The sequence below is a fragment of the Eleginops maclovinus genome, chromosome 17 (assembly GCF_036324505.1).
Source record: "Eleginops maclovinus isolate JMC-PN-2008 ecotype Puerto Natales chromosome 17, JC_Emac_rtc_rv5, whole genome shotgun sequence".
Lineage (NCBI taxonomy): Eukaryota > Metazoa > Chordata > Actinopteri > Perciformes > Eleginopidae > Eleginops > Eleginops maclovinus.
This window is the reverse complement of record NC_086365.1, coordinates 16,572,810-16,592,876: the sequence shown is the minus strand read 5'-3', so window position 1 is coordinate 16,592,876 and position 20,067 is coordinate 16,572,810. Positions and strand designations below refer to the sequence as shown.

General features: G+C 42.6%; 2 protein-coding genes across 3 annotated transcripts; one reads left to right on the top strand and one right to left on the bottom strand.

Moving 5' to 3' along the window:
- Positions 1-17: 17 nt before the first annotated feature.
- LOC134879436 (bestrophin-3-like) lies at positions 18-7,892 on the bottom strand. The gene is made up of 14 exons (XM_063905947.1): positions 7,771-7,892; positions 6,969-7,123; positions 6,314-6,408; positions 5,337-5,424; positions 5,088-5,233; positions 4,358-4,512; positions 3,482-3,559; positions 3,178-3,330; positions 2,895-2,975; positions 2,663-2,814; positions 2,314-2,398; positions 1,732-1,850; positions 1,332-1,586; positions 18-1,036 (listed from the first exon to the last, which is right to left on the bottom strand). The coding sequence occupies exons 2-14, from the start codon at positions 7,118-7,120 to the stop codon at positions 691-693; spliced, it is 1,905 nt and encodes a 634-aa protein (XP_063762017.1). The 5' UTR covers positions 7,121-7,123; positions 7,771-7,892; the 3' UTR covers positions 18-690.
- Positions 7,893-8,664: 772 nt separating this feature from the next.
- Positions 8,665-11,333, top strand: LOC134879322 (uncharacterized). Of its 2 annotated transcripts, none has more exons than XM_063905772.1 (6): positions 8,665-8,889; positions 9,731-9,893; positions 9,999-10,100; positions 10,286-10,411; positions 10,641-10,682; positions 10,987-11,333. In XM_063905772.1, exons 1-6 carry the CDS (start codon positions 8,720-8,722, stop codon positions 11,083-11,085), a joined length of 702 nt encoding a protein of 233 aa, XP_063761842.1. In that variant the 5' UTR covers positions 8,665-8,719; the 3' UTR covers positions 11,086-11,333. The 2 variants fall into 2 exon arrangements, with proteins under 2 accessions (XP_063761842.1, XP_063761843.1); XM_063905773.1 differs by lacking the exon at positions 8,665-8,889 and adding an exon at positions 8,938-9,097.
- Positions 11,334-20,067: the final 8,734 nt, after the last annotated feature.

Here is a 20,067-nt window from a genome sequence, read left to right as displayed (position 1 = left end):
ATCATATAGCCTGATCACACCATCTTAAATCTTTATGCCACCATTCTTCATTTTTGTTTTTTTCAGCAGCAGAAACACATACGGTATATTCTTAAGTCACATGTACAAAAAAGCAGACAAATTGTTATCACATTAACAGAAGAGTTTGTGCTACAAAGATTGAAGAAACCTTCAAAGTCCAGTCAATAATCCTGAGTAATTTTATCTATCGGTAGTCGACCAAATTTTGGAGACAAAGCTGCAATTCCTCCAATGGCCACCAGTTGGTATTCAAGAAAACACATTGAAGTGAACGGGGAAACCCCAAACCTTCCTTGATAGTCATACCAGTTATTCCTCAACAGGTTCAGCTTTTCATAAGGAGTTCCGTTTGTGTTTTCTTGAGCTGACCTCCATAAAGAGATTATATATGCAAAGAGAAGGGATTTTTCTCATTTTCTTACACATTTTCTTACCATTATTAGGATTATTTTCTATGTTTTCTGATCTTTGATGTAGCTTCTTGGGGGTTAAGGTGTGTCTCCAGTGACTTAGTTAAAACTCCAGACTTCTAAACATCCGTTCAGAGATGAGGGATTCCCTCTTGTGGCTCCTTATCTTAGGTAATGTTGTTACCAGCATGGAGATTGGCTCTGTTTTGGAACTATTATCTTTCTGTGCGAGTGGCTCTAATTATTTCCCCAAGCTCTTCTATGAGGAGTCCTGTCTTTTGATCTCTTCACCGTTGTTGGATTCTTCCTTCTCGTCGTCCTCAGTCCCTGCCAGTCCCTGGAAGTCGTTGTCGTACTCGGGGTCGGGAAGCTGCAGGGTGTCCGCTGGTGGCCCGGGCGATCGCCGGGATTTGAAACCAGCCAGGGTTCGTTTCCGCCTTCCCAGACCACTAGGGCTCGGCAGGCTTCGGACCGACGCTTTGGACGACTGCCTGGAGAACTGGAGGGAGAACTGGCGACCCCGAGGTCGGGACGGTGGGTTATGCGTCCAACGAAATTCCTTTGGTCCCAGCTGGGTGGGGGAACAACAGACGGAAGAGCTGGTCCTGAAAACACAAAGTGACCGCCGTTAAAGTTAGGTTGCTTACAAGCCGGTAAAACCCCATATTCATTATGATTTCCCCTGTCAATGGTGGGTTATATGTGGCGAGGTTTTGCTTGTCCTCTGCAAGGGGCTCAGGACAACGGGTGTCAACATTTGATTGTATGGTTGAAATGATCAAATTTAAGACCACTTCTTGTTCCTTGCCAATATGGCATCATCTTAAAACAGCATCAGAATGCTTTCATTATAGAGAGTGTTGGACTATCGAGTTGTGCAAGGTGCTAACTCGGCTTTACCTCGGGTTATCATTGCTCGGTGCCTCCTCACTAGGGGACGGATCCAGTCCATTGGGAGGTTTTGCCTCTTCAAAGTTAGCAGAAGATTCCCTGTTCTTTAAGGCGTCCCCGGAAAATGGTGGACTGACGACGAGTCGTGGGAAAACAGCGGAGGGCGGGCTTTCAGGGGAGGGAGGGTTACTGCTGACCTCCCTTAAGGTGGACAGGGTGTCCATGTTTGGGGAGGGTAGACCTGTGTCTGGACGTGGATTGACCCTGGATGGTTAAAAAAGATGACCCACTGTTAGCAATTGGACCCAATTACACTGGGACACCTTGTTGCCTAATCCCACTTCAACTGTCGTACAGAAATCTGCCCATTTGGATGTGTTTTATTGTTTTGAATTGAGCAAAACTGAACCTGAAGTCTGGGAAGAAGCTTCCGGTCGCATCACTGCTGTGTCGTTTAAACACGGGTCGAGACAGTGGGAGGTCGGGGGGCTCCTGAACGCTCAGCAACCGGCGGACTCGACCCAGAACCTGAGAGTATCAAAATAATAATATTCTGTAATTAAGGAAGGCTGTTCTTCCATCAACCAATTTGTCAAGAAAGAGCACATTCTTACCTCAAAACCGTACAATCGCTTCATCTCACATTTACCGTCTGCCTAAAGACTCCAACCTTCATTAACCTAGTCTTCTATTTGCAGAACTCGTCGAATGGTTTTGGTGATACCTTGGCCAGCTACTATACTTTGTAGGAAATACAAATTATAAACTACATCAACTATCGCAAAAAAATGACGTTCAAAAGTAGAACTCCTGCCTTTTAACTGACGAAGGATGTGTGTATCTGCCCTGTGTGTTTCCTTGGCCCATGCGACACCCCTTCATAAAGTATCATGAAAATCAGGCAGGTAGGTTAAGAAATAAGTGGCAAAAAAACTAAAAGACCAACCTCATCTAAAACATAATCGGAGGAAATGAATATATGTTCTTTTACCGACTCTTGGCGCCAAACCAACACCGGGTCCTGGAGCGGCTTGTTGGAGACTTCAGCCTCGTCAGCCTGCAGGATATCAGAGAGTCTGGAGAAGAGACGAGACAAAATGATGTTCCTGGAACCGTCCTTCATCAATCCCCAATGGTACCTTACACAAGTGTGTGTGTGTGTGTGTGTGTGTGTGTGTGTGTGTGTGTGTGTGTGTGTGTGTGTGTGTGTGTGTGTGTGTGTGTGTGTGTGTGTGTGTGTGTGTGTGTGTGTGTGTGTGTGTGTGTGTGTGTGTGTGTGTGTGTGTGTGTGTGTGTGTGTGTGTGTGTGTGTGTGTGTGTGTGTGTGTGTGTGTGTGTACCCCATGTCGGTGGTGGATCCGAGGAACGATGGGATGCAGTAGTCGGCGGCCGCCAGTGTGTACGGCGGCCGCGCCTCGCAGTCGTTCCAGTAAATGTCTTTGGTCATGTGAGGCAGGTTCATGTGCATCTCATCCACAGCCAGCAGGGACACCTGGAGGACAGGTAAACAGGAAGTGAATGAAAGGATTTGTGTGTGGATTCTGTTTTTGTCCGCTGTGATTGGCTGCTGACCTGAAGGTTCCTGTCGATGATCCAGTTTGCTTCAAAGTCGTCGTCGTCCTCGCCGAACGGGTTGATCAGCTGCTCCGCCACCTGATGACAAGACCCGATATATCTAGAAGTAGTTTTTTATTTGGTATGAAGATTTAAGATCATCTTATTTCATCTTATCTTATCTTAGGTCTTCAGTCGAAGCCAATAGGTTTACCCCAAACGGCCTGTCTGAAAGTCTGCAGGAATCCTGTTCAAGCCCCCAAAGACATGAAGTAATACTGTATATAACTATCATCTTTACCTTGAGCCAGCCGGAGTAGAAGAAGAACTGCAGCAGCGTGAAGACGGGAACGTAGATGTCGAGGTCGTGCCCCTGGTGACCCTGCGTCGGGTCGAGGAACTGACGGCCAATCAGACAAGCGAAGAAGAACGTGTAGACGGCGAGGGTGACGACCTGAGGAGAGATTATAAAGACTTCACTGAACATCCTCCCTCGCTCTGAGATCCAGTTACAGTAATGATGATTACTGTAATTAGATGAGCTGCATCCGCTTTAAACAAGTTATAGAGACAGATCTATTCTCTAATAGAGAGAGGAGACGGGCCTGTGTGTAGACGAGTGGGATGCCGACCCAGTCGTATCCGAACAGAGTCGCACACCAAGTCCTGAAGACGTTCAGCTCCTGAAAACAGATTCACAACACGGTTAGATCAGGAGGTACATTTACCACAAAGGGATGGAGAAAAAGATCCTGAAAGTCATCAAAGCGAGAAGTTTTCATAAAATAAAGATGTGTCTCCAAATAATGAGCTATATTCTTTAAATTAAAGGCGTTCCTGCTTTAAACCTCCTAACGTCTGCTTGTAAATCCTGTTGAAGGACGTTTGATTTGCCCTAAGGGTCATTTATTAAAAGTTGGATTAATTTTCACCATAAGGTCAAGTTTCCTCTTATTTCTGTCTACTGGTGGAAATGTTCCCCCACAGGGTTTCTGATTGGAGGATCAGAGCCTCCCTCTCCTCTGGTGTCTCCTTACCAACGTGTCTGCTGTGTGTGATCACAGAATAACAAGGATTACTGTCTCATGAGGCTTTAAATGTGTGTGTGGCTAAATGCCATTTGCTCTCGTCAGGATTTATTTATGATCTAATGAGACAGCAGCAGCAGCAGCGGTGGAAGTCCTTTTACTCAAGTAGAGTACTTACAGATTTGAGTGTTTCCATTTTATGCAGCGTAAAGGTTACTCTCAGGAGAAAAGATTGTGCTTTTAACTCGGAAAAATGTCCAGAAGTGAAATTATGAAAAACGTCTGTTAAAAAACGGTCGTAAAATGTGTGAAAAATTGTGGAAATAAATTTAAAACTCCAGGAGAAAGTTAACAAAATATGTGATTTTCTTTTTTGAAACAAACACACAACATTTAGGATGTGATATACTCCTGTACTATGACGACATATTGACGGGAATATAATGTAGTCACTTTGTGTATCTGCTGCAGGTCGATGCTGTCCTTGATTCGTCCTTCCTCTCGAGCTTTAACGGCCAGGTTGGAGAACCAGACGACGGGGATCCAGTACTTCAGGTGAGGGGAGCGGATATTCTCATACACCTTCCTCTCCTCTGGAGTCATGAAACCTGCAGGAGAAACAGACATCATTATCTGGTGGTGGAGGAAGAACTCAGATCCTTTAAGTTCGTTAAAGTAATTGCATCATCAGGTTGTTCCTTTTTTGCATATTTGTTTAGAATTCTCACTTTATGTTCAGAAAATGTTTCCATATTTCTGAACATTTTACAGACATTTAGAATAAAATGTAAGGACATTTTTTTCTATTATTTTTGCACAATTTTTCTACATTTCTCACATGTTTTCTGAATGTCCTTTTCTTTTCTTTTTTTACAGAATTTCAAACCATTTTTAAGGACATTTTTCTCAAGATTTTCCCCAGTTTAGATTTCTTTTTCTGATAAATTGTTAAGATGTTATAAAACTAATTCACAACATTTTAATTACATTTTTCACAAAACTTTTCAATTCAACTTTCCTCAATTTTAATATATTTTGTCAAAAATGTCGGGCAATTTTTGATATTATTTGTGTCATTCTAATAGCAGAATGGGAAGTTGTCGTCTGACGGTTAAATCGAGTGAATCCATCGGCTTTAATTGGCCGATAGAACTCAAACACCGCTCCCCCCAGGTCCTCTCACCTGCCTCCACCACGTGGTCCATGGTGGGGAAGCGTTTGCAGACGGCGGTGCTGACGGAGCGGAAGATCAGCAGCGAGGTCAGGTTCACGTAACGCACCAGCGTCCGGCGCAGCAGGCGGCCGTATTCATCTTTACCCTGAACACAACTGCAGGGAACAAGACGGTGGAAATCAAGCGGGAAAACACAAGGCGGGAAAAACACACATTTCATTCAAACTCAAAGTGTATTTTCTTACAGAGCGTTTGTACCTGGAGATGAGGAACATGAGGCGGTCCGGCCACGGCAGATTAACGAACTGATTCCACCATCGATTCACCACCAGAGTCACATAGAAACCTGACACACAAACACAGCAATATTAAAGGGGCCCAATTATCCTCCTGTTCAGATTCACATTAGTATTTAGTGGCTTTAGTGACATCACAATGGAACTCTCAGCGGTTGGCCAATCACCACAGACTGGGCTCTGGTTTCAGACAGAGGGTGAAAGAGGTGCAGCAGCACAGGCAGTATGAGAGAAACACAGAGCTCTCCGAACATTAAAGCATGGACACACGTCAGGATAACTTTAGTCTCTTTAACTGAATCAGAGTAGTTTCCCGCAGCAGAGAAACAGCCTGTCCTCGGAATCAGATCCTCTTCCTGCTTTTAGTGTGTTTTGTTTTTTCTGTTCTCTAATGATCTCTTTCCATTAGCAGCCCGCTAATGAGGGAATTCAATACCCCCATCTGTGCATCAGATCAATGTTTAACGTTGTAAAACGTTCATTGTTTTCTTCCGAAACGTAGTGAAGCAAAAGTATAACAAGGGATAACATGGAAAGTACTGGTGGTAAATGTAAATGTACTTTTTCTGTCTCACTCTGTTTTCTGGCCGTGTTTGAGTCTTAAAAAAACAACAACAGTGTGTGTGTCGGTGTGTCTGGTGGTAATCCTTTTTCTCAGAGGACTAATTTTAACCTCCTGATTATTAATAACCCACAGTAAATCATCAGGAGGATCATGTTATCCGACACTTCTCCTGGTTTTGAGGCGCTTCTCTTCATTAATACGACGGTGAATTTGAAAAACTGACCTCTGAATCTTTCACTTTTCAAACCCTACAATCTACGCAGAGCGACTACACTGCATGAATTATGAGATATAGTTAGATCCTGTAACAGAGCAGGACTTCTGGGATGTCATTTGTCTTCCTGTACTGAAACACGAGTCAGTAACAGACGTACCGAGGACGAAGGTGACGGGGATCTGCTCAGCGTATTTGTCACAGTACATGGAGAGTTTCTCAAACAGCCTCTTTTGAGGGTCGGAGAGCACCAGCCTGCAACACACACACACACACACACACACACACACACACACACACACACACACACACACACACACACACACACACACACACACACACACACACACACACACAGACACACACACACACACACACACACACACACACACACACACACACACACACACACACAAAATTAAATACAATAGTATATGTTTATAAAAAAAGATCTAAAAAATAAAAGAACACAATAAAATAAATAAAATGATAGATGAAAAACATGATGATGATTAATAAATTAAATGAAATATAAATGATGAAAAAACATAAAATAAAATCAAAAATGACCAAATTAAATAATATGTAAAAATAAAATAATATATCAAGATTAAAATCTTACATAAACACATAGAAAAATATATACAAATAAAAGAGTAAACATGTTTTAATATTCTGTGTGTGTGTGTGTGTGTGTGTGTGTGTGTGTGTGTGTGTGTGTGTGTGTGTGTGTGTGTGTGTGTGTGTGTGTGTGTGTGTGTGTGTGTGTGTGTGTGTGTGTGTGTGTGTGTGTGTGTGTGTGTGTGTGTGTATACCTGTACACCAGGCTGAGTGCGCTGTACAGCAGCAGGAACAGCAGGAACTCCCTGTACAGCAGCTTGTAGATGCTGCCTCTCCATCGCAGCAGCAGCCGGTGGAAACTGAAGAACGAGGCGTTGGCGACTTTACTGGAATACGTGACGGTCATCCCCTGCAGAGAGATGGACACAGTACCATTCATGTCCTGGTTTATTATTGCAACTTTCTGGATGCAGGAATGAGTCCTAAAACCCTGAACTGACTCAGCATTACTGTTCCCTGGTCTGGAAGTCAATGGTTTTCTGAATGTGTTTTTCGTAGAGGTGGGAGAAGCACTCAGATCTTGTACTTGAGTAAAAGTAGAAGTACCAGAGTGTAGGAATAAGTAAAAGTAGTCATTGTGCAGATTGATCCATTTCAGAATAATATATATGATATGTTTTGATTATTACTATTGATGCATTAAAGTGTTATCAAGTTATTTTGTAAATTTGCCACTTTCATTTCAGAGAATACTAAATATTTTATCCCAAGAAAGTCTGGATTATTTCACTGAATATTCTCCCCTTATCCTGCTGAACAAAACCTTTAAGTATCAGAAAAGTTTGAGATAATTTTCTGCAATAATCCAATGGAAAAATCCCACTGCACCAGGGAGATGCTGCCTTCAGGGTCCAACACAGAAATACGACATCCCTGCACCAGTCTATTCTGTTTTCTGACACAGTAATGTCAATAAACCTTTTAAAAAGTGACTCTGACACACAGACAGGCACTCATTACTTTATAACTTAATGAATGTTATATTTAAATACTCACAGACGTCTTTGTTTCTCCTCTTCGCTGCTCCTTCTTCCCTCATTAGTTATTCCCAAATGCCAAACAACCTCTGCCTCCCCCTCCATCACTCTCTCTCTTTCTGCCTCTCGCTCTCTCTCCCTCCTCCCACCATGTCTCTGTACAGTTGCCCAGTAATGCCAGGCCTCACACACACACACACACACACACACACACACACACACACACGCGCACACACACACACACACACACACACACACACACACACACACACACAAGGTCCAGTTTGACTGATGAGCGGCGAGCTAAATGTAGTCATGTTTCAGCTGTGTGTGTGTGTGTGTGTGTGTGTGTGTGTGTGTGTGTGTGTGTGTGTGTGTGTGTGTGTGTGTGTGTGTGTGTGTGTGTGAAAAGGAATGTTTTAATTAAAAAAATGAGTGAAAATATAAATAATAAAAAATATATATATATAACATCACATAAAATGTGTTTGATGCTCAAAATAAAGATTGTTGATGGAGTATTCATGGAAATAAGAAGAGATTTTAAATTATATCTAAATATAAAGCAGTATTTATTTAAAAGACAGCCATTTTGGATGTTACTAAAATACGCCGAGTGAGACCTCCTCATTTCATTTACACAGTGTCTTCTCCGCAGACGTAGATCGTCTCTAGTAAACTGAAGGCGGACCATCCATGAGGAGGACCCCTTGTAAAACATGGAAATAACAAATATAAAATCACAATAAATAAACGATAAAGTAGAAAAACCAATAGAATAACATTTTACGAATTAAAAGAATAATACATGCATTAGAAAAACAGAAAAGAGTGGATGGATAGAGGGAAATAAAATACAGCAACACTGTACTGTAGGCGGAGTGACACACCATCATTTCCTTTATCCGCTGTCTTCTGCGCAGCCGTAGATCGTCTCTGGTGAAATGGAGGAGGACCACCTGTAGAAAATGTTTTTCCCCCGGTATAGAGCACTGATCTCCGGTCAGTTTACTCTCTTCTCCTTGTCCTCTTTCTGTTCATCCAGCTGTTCTCACACCGTTGCTGCTCCGCCCCGGAGGAAGTTTTTCGCGCGAAAATCCAGTTTGGACACCCGGACAAACAGAGACACGGATAACAGGTAAACTACTAACTTTACTTCTGACAGGGTTCGTTTATAGTAATGTGAGCTGCGGTTAGAGTTGTCTGTTAGCTGTCTGTTATCTCTAATATGGTGTTTGTTGGCTGGAGTTAGCATCTAGGTAGCTAGCAAGCTGTCCCATGTGAATGATGCTGTTAGCAAATGATGTAGCTAACTGTACTGTAACAGGTTCAAGTGTATGCTAACGGTAAGTCAAAGTAATGCCGCTGCAGTCTATGGGTAGGGTGACAGATACAACTGCTGATTTTAAAATGATGTCAAGTAAAAGTTTAAGCATCAATTTGACCCTTCATGGTGTGTTTTTGCCAGGTTCTACAGATATGTATACTTCACGGTCATTTAGTTATCAGAAGCAAGTGCATGCTGCTGTAAGGAAACATGTCCCAATGAGGATTAAGGCCACATGAGAATTGTTTGGGGGGAAATGAAGGAAAAATAAGTGTTTTGTTCTGACTTTTACAAAAAAGTTTATCAAAATTCTAACTTTTTTCCCCAAAGATTTGACATTTTTCCGAATTTTTCTCAAATTTGTACTTTTTTCCTATCCAGATTTTTTTCTCAAAATTCTGACTTCTTTGAAAGATTGAGATTTTGTTTCCCCGAGATGTTGACTTTTTCAAAAATTCTGACTCTTTCAAATTTAGATTAATTTTTTTAATTACATTTAGATTTTTTTTTCTCATTCTGCCTTTTTTTTGTAACGTTTTGAATTTTCTCAAATGTTGACTTTTTTTTCATTCAGACGTTTTTTCTCAAAATTCTATTTTTTTTGCAAAAATATGGATTTTTGAGAATTTGTCCTTTTTCTGCACGTGCTCAGAAGAGTGATGCCATCTAACGTGGAGATCAAAGCTAAAGTGAGCAACCCCATGCAATTTGCCAAGAGGGCCTCGGAGCTCAGCCAATCAGAGGGCACGATCATCAGGCAGCATGACACTTTCTTCAACTGCACCCAAGGACGCCTAAAGCTGCGGGACTTCATGGTGTGAACAACACAAGAAAACAAACATTAATAATAAAATAAATGACATCACAAAGTGAACCACATTTTGTACCAAGTATTGTTTTTATTTATTATTATTCATCAGAACGAGTCCGGTCAGCTGATCTTCTACGAGCGCCCCGACACCGAGGGACCCAAACTGTCCCGTTACTCCATCAGCCCGACCAGCGACCCCCCCTCTCTCAGGGTAACACAACTACACCACACAACTAAACACTGAGTTTCTGCATTCACAAATATATGCAATTATATATAAGTGTGTGTGTGTGTGTGTGTGTGTGTGTGTGTGTGTGTGTGTGTGTGTGTTTGTGTGTGTGTGTTTGTGTGTGTGTGTGTGTGTGTGTGTGTGTGTGTGTGTGTGCGCGTGCATAGACAGTCTTGTCAGACGCTCTCGGGGTCAAGGGGGAGGTGTGTAAAGAGCGACGGCTGTTCCTGATTGGTCAGACCAGAGTACATCTGGATGCAGTGGAGGGGCTTGGAGACTACATGGAGCTGGAGGTATACACACACACACACACACACACACACACACACTCCTGATCATGAGATATCATCCCATAATAATCTGAAAAGTATCTCAAAGGTGTCTAATTTGTCTGTAGTTTTAAAAGATATATAGTCTTGGGGAATCTCAAATCCTTTTTTTTTGGATTAAGCTCAGCCCCCCGGACCCCCTCAGCTGGCTTCATAACTTGTTTGTTGTTTGTTTGTTTGTTTGTGTGTTTAGGTGGTGATGCGTCCAGAGCAGACCGTAGAGGACGGACAGAAGGTTTGTTTTTACCACAAATATGGTCACATGGCTTCATTTCCCTTCCCTGTAGTGGTTGTGGAACACAGTGACATCACTGGGAACACTTGTGATAGGCCAAGGGGCGGGACATCTCTAAGTGGTTGACCAATCAGAGCAGACCCGGCTCTTTTTGTTCTGTATATTTTTCTGTTAAATGATGTTTGTCTGTGCTGTCAATGAGCAATCACTAACTTGTTACAAGGCAAAGTTGAACTTCTATTTCCCATAAAACATCAGTTTTATTGTTATAAACAGTTCAATTTCTGTCTATTTTATATCAAAGGTGGCGGAGGAGCTGATGCAGCAGCTCGGTGTCTCTAAGCAGAGTTTGGTGATGGGGGCGTACATGGACCTGCTGCTGAAGGGTCACACGGACACATAAAACAAACGCACCTCCGGAGACAGAATGAGAGTAACACACTGACTAATAACTCCTGTAAGTACACGAATCATAAGAGCTACCAGATGAAATGAGAGGTCGTATAAATGGAAGATACCTGTAGTATTTGCACCAACACAATCTGATTTAAGAAAAATGATGATCTGTTACCTTTGTATTCAGATTTCTGACTGATTTCACTGTATCAAAACGGACAGTAGACACTTTTGTAAATAAAAGAACTGAAAACAGCTGGTTTATGTGTGATTGGATTTGAATGGCTGATAGAAGCTTTTTGCACGACACATTTTAGATTTGGACGTCTAGGTTTTGCATATAAAGCTGTTATTTTTGCACAGTCAGAAAAAGATACGGTTCCACGTGTGTTATTTGTTTCTCTTCCCAGTTTTGTGATCTGAACATTTTCAACAATGAAAAATAAACAGAGTAAAGCAATAGATCTGGGAATCTACATAAGAAACAAAAGAAGTACAAAATCACAATTGATGATCAAATTAAATAGAAATGTAATGAACAGATGTTTCACAGACTCCTCTCGTCCAGCAGGCGGCGCTGTACCCAACCAACAGCGGATGACTGACTTCATCACAATATTAGACACAACTTCATTGACGGATGTTTTCTGTACAGCAGTTGCAGCACAAAGTTAGAAAGTGTCAATAATAATACATTTTATTTCTCAGGAGCTCAAAGACGCTCAGAGGTAAAGAAAAGTAGAGCAATAAAACAACATGGTGTTTTGAAGGTGGGGGGCAGCGATGGAGAAGGCTCCCAAGGTCTGGTGCTTGGTTCGTGGGAGAGACAGGAGGGTCTGATGAGCGAGGCTGCAGGAGGGGGTGTGCTGGTGGAGCAGGTCAGTGAGGTGGGGGGGGGGGCTTGGTTGTTGAGAGGTCAGGAGGAGGATTTGAATCTAAATAAATACAGTGTAATAGCATTTTAAATAGTATGAAAACATCAGTATGCTTTCCTCAGTGATAGGTTATTACTGGAACAGCTGCAGTGGATAAAATAAAAATCAACAGATCTTTAAAATATAGAAAATGTTTGGAAATATTTTTTAAAATGCCAACCATAGTGTCATTATCTCTGTCAGTGTGTCGGAGCGCGAGCCAAAAGGTGCGCGAGTGTTCAACACGGCGACATCACCACGTGTGCCGGAACAGGAGAGGGAACACCCCTGTGAAGCGGAACAGAGCCCCTTCAAAGGTGCAGCTGAACTCAATGTTTATTCTCCATGTTTAAATCAGGCTCCACCTGCTCTCTATTCACAATAATAACAATAATGAAGAACAGATCTCAGGTCAGGAGAACCCATTAGTGAACGTCTGAAAACAAATACTGACAGTCTCATCCTGAAGGGATTCAAAGAGCCTTTCTACTCGTGTTCTTCAAATGAACGCTCTTTAATGTGTGTGTTAATAAATGAAACCATCAGACGTGTGTCCCTCAAAACACGTGTAAAGGTCCTTCAGTTACGGTACGTAGTAGTTTACTGTATTTAAAGTCTGCGTGTTATGCTCTGAAATACTGTATGGCTCCCAGTCAAATTCAGAAAAGACCACAAAATATCACTCCCCACCTACAGAGCCCTACAACCCCTCCCTATTCCTCTGACCCCCTCGTCCACTGTCACACCCCACCCGTTGCCTGAGGTCCAGAGATGCAAACACCCTAAAAACCACCAGGACTGAGCTCCAGACCTGGGGTGACCTGCTGATGCACCCTCCCTCTGGAACGACTTTGAAAAGCGCTGTATAATGTAATGTTCATTTTGTTATTGATTAACCGCTATATATATATACATATATATATATATATACATATATATATATGTATATATATATATATAATATATATGATATATATATTATATATCATATATATAATATTATATATAAAGAACATTTCTGTTAAACTATTGAATGTAAGAATACATAAATTGTATTTTTATAAATCATGGAAACAATACATAATTCAAAAATGAAACCAATGTCCTTATGTGGAAAACAACCTCTCCTCTCGGGGGTCATGTGACTCCTGCTGGCTTCTGATTGGTCAATCCCACTTTTTCTCACACACATGAAGGCACCTTCACACGTCCATCCTCAGTCCGTACGGCTGCTCGTTATGAACCAGAGATCAGATTTAATAAATAACAATTATGGTAATAAAGACCGTTAAATTATCTGTCCTATTAAAGCTTTTGCATCGTTGCCATGGATACGGGGCCGCTCCTCCACTCCCACGCTGCCCCCCCCCCACACACACACACACAGAGAGAGGTGTGTTTTCTAACCCACGCATTAGAGTGGGAGACAACACACACTCACACACACATACTGTAGTGTGTGTCATGCTAGCAGTGTGTGGGCTGAGACGACCTCCCTCTCTCTCTCTCCCTCTCTCTCTCTCCCCTTCCTCATCCTCTCTCTCTCCCTCTCTCTCGCTCTTCCTCCTCCTCCTCTTCTTCTTTTTTTCCGTCCTCCATCATCTCTCCTCTTCATCAGTCCTCCCTTTTCTTTTCAGTTTATCATCATGGAGTCGGTGATCTTCTGGGTAAGTCTCCTTCTCTCCCTCTCTGCAGTGTGTGTGTGTGTGTGTGTGTGTGTGTGTGTGTGTGTGTGTGTGTGTGTGTGTGTGTGTGTGTGTGTGTGTGTGTGTGTGTGTGTGTGTGTGTGTGTGTGTGTGTGTGTGTGTGTGTGTGTGTGTGTGTGTGTGTGTGTGTGTGTGTGTGTGTGTGTTGGTCTCTGCAACTTTTAAAGCCGTGACTAATTTGCCTTTGCACTTTACCTCTGGTCATCATTTCATCTTATCAGTTCCTTTCCTTATTACCTTATTTCCTTATCTCCACTCCTCCTTTCCCACCCTTCCTTTCCTCCTCTTCTTTTAGATCCTTTCCTCTTCCTCCTTCTCCTTTCCCTTCATGTCGTCTGTTTCTCCCACTTCCCTCTCTTGGCATTAGCTCCTGATTGCCTTTCCCTTTCTTGCATCCTCTCCTCCCTTCCTTTCCTTTCCTTCTCTCCTACATGCATTCCTTCCTGCCTCCTTCCTATGTGCTGTCATCTCTTTTTCTGCTTCCTTGTTTCCTTTCCTTACTCACTCGTATTCATTACATCTTTTCACTTCCTTGCCTCCTCCTCTTTTCATTTAACTTCCTTCATCTCATCTATTTCATCTTCTCTCTCATATCATGGCTTTTATGCTTCCTTGCCTCCTCTCCTTCTCTACCCCTCTTTTGGCATTCCTTACTTCCTCTGCTCATGTTGCTTCTTTCCTTTCCTTTCCTCCTCTTATCACTTCCTTTCCTTCTCACCTATCTGAATCCTTCCCTTTTATTTTTCGTCCTCCCATCCTTCATCTCTTCTTTTTCATTTAATGTGCGGTCATGTCTTTTTTGCTTCCTTGCATCCTTTCCTCCATCCTTAATGTATTTTTCTATTCCACTTCCTCTTCCTCTTATTCCCTCGTGCATTTCCTCTTTCCTTTCTATCACCTCACCTTTTTCCTTTCCTCCATCTGTCCTGTCCTCTCCTTCTCTCATCACCTACTGGCTTCCTTCCTTTTCCTACATTCCTTTCCTTTATCTTATTTGATCTTCTCCTAATTTGCCTTCTTTCCTTTCCTTGCCTCCTCTCTTCCTAACTTACACTTCCTCCCTTTTTCTCTTCTTCAAACCATCTCCTTCCCTCTTTCCTTTCCTTATTTCATTCCCTTCCTACCTACTTATTCAACTCTTCACGCCTTCCATTCCTTATTCCTCACGTACTTCCCTTCCTTTCCTAGTTTCCTCTTTCTCCCTCTTCTTGTCTCCTTCCCTTCCCTTCTTAATATTTCGTTAATTTCCCTCCTTTCCTCCCTTTTTACTTCCCTCCTCTCCCTGTCATCCCTCGTTCCTTTTCCTCCCACCTCTTTTAATTCCTCCTTCATCTCCTTCATCCCTTCCCTCCTCTCCTTGCTTCCTTCCTGTACCTTTCATTACCATCATCCTCCCCTTTCCCTCTGAGGGTTGTCTTTTTATTTCCTGTTTCCTGCAGTGTGTGTGTGTGTGTGTGTGTGTGTGTGTGTGTGTGTGTGTGTGTGTGTGTGTGTGTGTGTGTGTGTGTGTGTGTGTGTGTGTGTGTGTGTGTGTGTGTGTGTGTGTGTGTGTGTGTGTGTGTGTGTGTGTGTGTGTGTGTGTGTTATGTAACTCAGCAGAGAGTGTGTAGGCCGTAGTCTCAGACCGTCTATCTAAAGAGATGATCTGCACCCCCCCCCCCCCCACCCTCTTCTTCTTCTGGCTCCATCCAAATAAAATATCACACACACTTCAAACAGGAAGTGGATCTTCTTCTTCTTCTTCTGCGGCTCTTTGACTTCACGTGGTTGTCATGGCAACATGATAAACCCCCCCCAGCAGCACTGTAGCTTCATGCCTGACTTCCTGAAATCCGGCCAATTTTTTCGGCTAAAGTCGATTTATTGCAATATTTGTTCAAAAAGTCTTGATTTCAATTACACTTCACTCAATAATAGATTACTTTTTTTTGCTTTTATCCAAAGTAAAGGCTGCACCATTAATCAAATATTAATCCGATCCTAATTTTGGCTTCCTACTTTTAAATAAACACGACTAAATGCATAATTAACGTGTGCTTATGCTTTTAGAAAAGCTGTGAGAAAGAAATCCTATTTGTTGGAGCGGCAGACCAGAGGCTAAGAGTTATATTTAGGGTAAATAAGGATTTAAATTGGCACATGATGGAAGAGAAGAAAAATGCCATACTGATTTAAATGCGAAATTGATGCTAAAAACCATTGAAGGATCATGTAAATATTGATCAGAAGTCATTGAGATTTTAGCTTTAATCGTGCAGGCTGACCCTCCTTTAGCTTAGCGGTGGAGACGTGAAGTCATGTGACCGTGCTGTAGTTCCTTTATAGCCCAACATCAGCCGCCTTTAGCTTAGCGGTGTTGACGTGAAGTCATGTGACCATGCTGTAGTTCCTTTATAGCCCAACATTAGCCTCCTTTAGCTTAGCGGTGGAGACGTGAAGTCATGTGACCGTGCTGTAGTTCCTTTATAGCCCAACATCAGCCGCCTTTAGCTTAGCGGTGGAGACGTGAAGTCATGTGACCGTGCTGTAGTTCCTTTATAGCCCAACATTAGCCTCCTTTAGCTTAGCGGTGGAGACGTGAAGTCATGTGACCGTGCTGTAGTTCCTTTATAGCCCAACATTAGCCGCCTTTAGCTTAGCGGTGGTGACGTGAAGTCATGTGACCGTGCTGTAGTTCCTTTATAGCCCAACATTAGCCTCCTTTAGCTTAGCGGTGGAGACGTGAAGTCATGTGACCGTGCTGTAGTTCCTCTATATATCCCAACATTAGCCTCCTTTAGCTTAGCGGTGGAGACGTGAAGTCATGTGACCGTGCTGTAGTTCCTTTATAGCCCAACATTAGCCGCCTTTAGCTTAGCGGTGGAGACGTGAAGTCGTGACCGTGCTGTAGTTCCTTTATAGCCCAACATCAGCCGCCTTTAGCTTAGCGGTGGAGACGTGAAGTCATGTGACCGTGCTGTAGTTCCTTTATAGCCCAACATTAGCCTCCTTTAGCTTAGCGGTGGAGACGTGAAGTCATGTGACCGTGCTGTAGTTCCTTTATAGCCCAACATTAGCCGCCTTTAGCTTAGCAGTGGTGACGTGAAGTCATGTGACCGTGCTGTAGTTCCTTTATAGCCCAACATTAGCCGCCTTTAGCTTAGCAGTGGTGACGTGAAGTCATGTGACCGTGCTGTAGTTCCTTTATAGCCCAACATTAGCCTCCTTTAGCTTAGCGGTGGAGACGTGAAGTCATGTGACCGTGCTGTAGTTCCTTTATAGCCCAACATTAGCCGCCTTTAGCTTAGCAGTGGTGACGTGAAGTCATGTGACCGTGCTGTAGTTCCTTTATAGCCCAACATTAGCCGCCTTTAGCTTAGCGGTGGTGACGTGAAGTCATGTGACCGTGCTGTAGTTCCTTTATAGCCCAACATTAGCCGCCTTTAGCTTAGCGGTGGAGACGTGAAGTCATGTGGCCGTGCTGTCGTTCCTTTATAGCCCAACATTAGCCGCCTTTAGCTTAGCGGTGGTGACGTGAAGTCATGTGACCGTGCTGTAGTTCCTTTATAGCCCAACATTAGCCGCCTTTAGCTTAGCGGTGGTGACGTGAAGTCATGTGACCGTGCTGTAGTTCCTTTATAGCCCAACATTAGCCTCCTTTAGCTTAGCGGTGGAGACGTGAAGTCATGTGACCGTGCTGTAGTTCCTTTATAGCCCAACATTAACCTCCTTTAGCTTAGCGGTGGAGACGTGAAGTCATGTGACCGTGCTGTAGTTCCTTTATAGCCCAACATTAGCCTCCTTTAGCTTAGCGGTGGAGACGTGAAGTCATGTGACCGTGCTGTAGTTCCTTTATAGCCCAACATTAGCCTCCTTTAGCTTAGCGGTGGAGACGTGAAGTCATGTGACCGTGCTGTAGTTCCTTTATAGCCCAACATTAGCCTCCTTTAGCTTAGCGGTGGAGGCATGAAGTCATGTGACCGTGCTGTAGTTCCTTTATAGCCCAACATTAACGTCAGAAATCCTAACGTGGTGTTAATATGTGGAGATCATCCTGCTGAACTAAACATGTAAGTATCATAAATGTTGTGATTTTTTTTTGCAATAATCCAAAATCCCATTGAACCAGGGAGATGCTGCCTTCAGTGTCCAACACAGAAATGCCACATCCCTGCACCACTGTATTTTGATTATAACTTAAATGTTATCTTTAATGAACCTTTCCTCCTCTGTGGGGCGCTCATCAGGTCCAAACCACTAAGAGAAGGAAACTGAACAGCCTCAGATTTCTGATTCCCAGTGATGTGAGAAACTTGACAAGATAAAGTGTGTGTGAGTGTGTGTATGATCAGATCCTGCCATTGGTTACCATGGTAATGGCCAAGGGAGCTGCATTTCTGGGACACACATCCTGATCACACCTCACAATGAAACGCTTCAAAATATGACCACACCTGGATGGCTTCTGAATCATCACACCTGAAAAATATATGTAACTCATGCGTTGTGAATAATGCTGTCTGGTTATATGGCTTCCCAACATTATACTGCATAAAAAGGCTGCTGGAAAAAAGTAAAACTCAAGAAATAATCACAAATTATTGGATTGCTATTGGGCTTTATTCCTTATTTATTACCGTCTATTAGCAGCATCTCAATGTTGTGAAAGTAGAGCTAAATTTCACAACTGCGTGTACTATTGTGTTATTAAAAGTGCTATATTTGCCTCTTAAATGTAGTAGAGTAGAAGTATGAAGTAGCAGAAAAGTGTGTGTTGTGTGACTGTGTGTGTGTGTGTGTGTGTGTGTGTGTGTGTGTGTGTGTGTGTGTGTGTGTGTGTGTGTGTGTGTGTGTGTGTGTGTGTGTGTGTGTGTGTGTGTGTGTGTGTGTGTGTGTGTGTGTTATCAGTGCCTTGCAGCTTCTCTGCTTTTTCCTGCCAAACATCCGATTCCTTGGCAACACAGACGGGAAACAGGAAAGTTTTTTTATTGTTTTTCTTGTGTCCAACATGTCCTCCTGCTGTCTACGTCGCCATAGAAACATCCTGGTACACACACACACACACACACACACACACACACACACACACACACCACCTGGTTAGCATGCTTCTAGCTATTAGCAGGCTACCAGCTGCCCTACCAGTATGCTACTGGCTGACTAAATAGGAAGCTAACAGCCTATTAGCTCATAGGCTAACAAAGGTCAACAGCTGCTAGCGTCCCAACAATATGATGCTATAGGAGTAAACGAGCTGACGTCCCTAGTGACAATACTGAGTCGCTGTTTGGCAAAATACAAGCCGCGCCAGTGAACATACTGTGGAGTAATTGGTGGTGTAGTAGGGTGTTCAAGTAGAGGAGTATTACTATCGTTTCACAGATTTATCCAGAAAATCACTCAATCCCTGTTATTACCTCAGAGCTCAGACTGTATGTATTATGACTGGAGGAAAGTCAACAAAGTTGGCTGGCTGCGGTTGAATTTCAGTCAGATAATAGGTTAACAGCTCTGTCCAATATGCAGCTTACTTACTATTATTGCAGAGTTTGCAAACAGGTTGCCAATAGTTCACACCACTAGCATGACTGCTTGAAGTGATGTTAGCTGTTAGAAGTCAAATAATTGGCTACCAAAGGTTAACAGCTAATTACAAGTGGCTAATATGCTGCAAACCTATACGTTTGGAGTCTGCTAACAGGGCTGTTATACAGTGCTAATACGACAAGAAGCCTGTATTGGCGGCTAGCTGGAGAGAAATTAGCTGTTATAATGCGCTTGATAGTGTGCTACAAAAGGCAGCTAGTTACTAACTGACTAATGTGTAGCTAAGATTAAGCTAACAGGCTGCTAAAGCTCAGAGGTTGCTACATTGTTAAATACAACTTTGCTGACCAAAATATGAACTTTCTAAATAGAAGTCAGTTAGCTGCAGGAGGCGCTGTTTGAGTGCTGTTTTAATGCAACATCTTGAATTGTTTTGAGCTGTAAATAACTTTAGTTTTATTTTCTAATAACAATAGTGGATGGAAGCAAGCAAACATTGTCTTTCGCTAATTTTCTCAAAAGTGTCTTTAAATTTGCGTTACAGTTAGATGGAAGCTTAGTTTCTGTTAGCAGACATAGCTCTGATTATACATATTTCAACTTGTTTTTAAGGGACTTTTGAGACATCTGTCTAGGGACTGAGAATGAAACCTTTTGGCTGACTCTGACGCACTTACACTAATGTTTATTTAATGTGCACTGTCCTTAAATGAACTAATAAAAAACACTTATTGGTTAAGCTAACTGCTAGCCGAAGCTAACAGTAGGCCTACATGCTAACAGGTTTCTATAACTTCTCTCCTGAGAGAATAAACAGAGGGATGGATCACTATTGTAATCTTT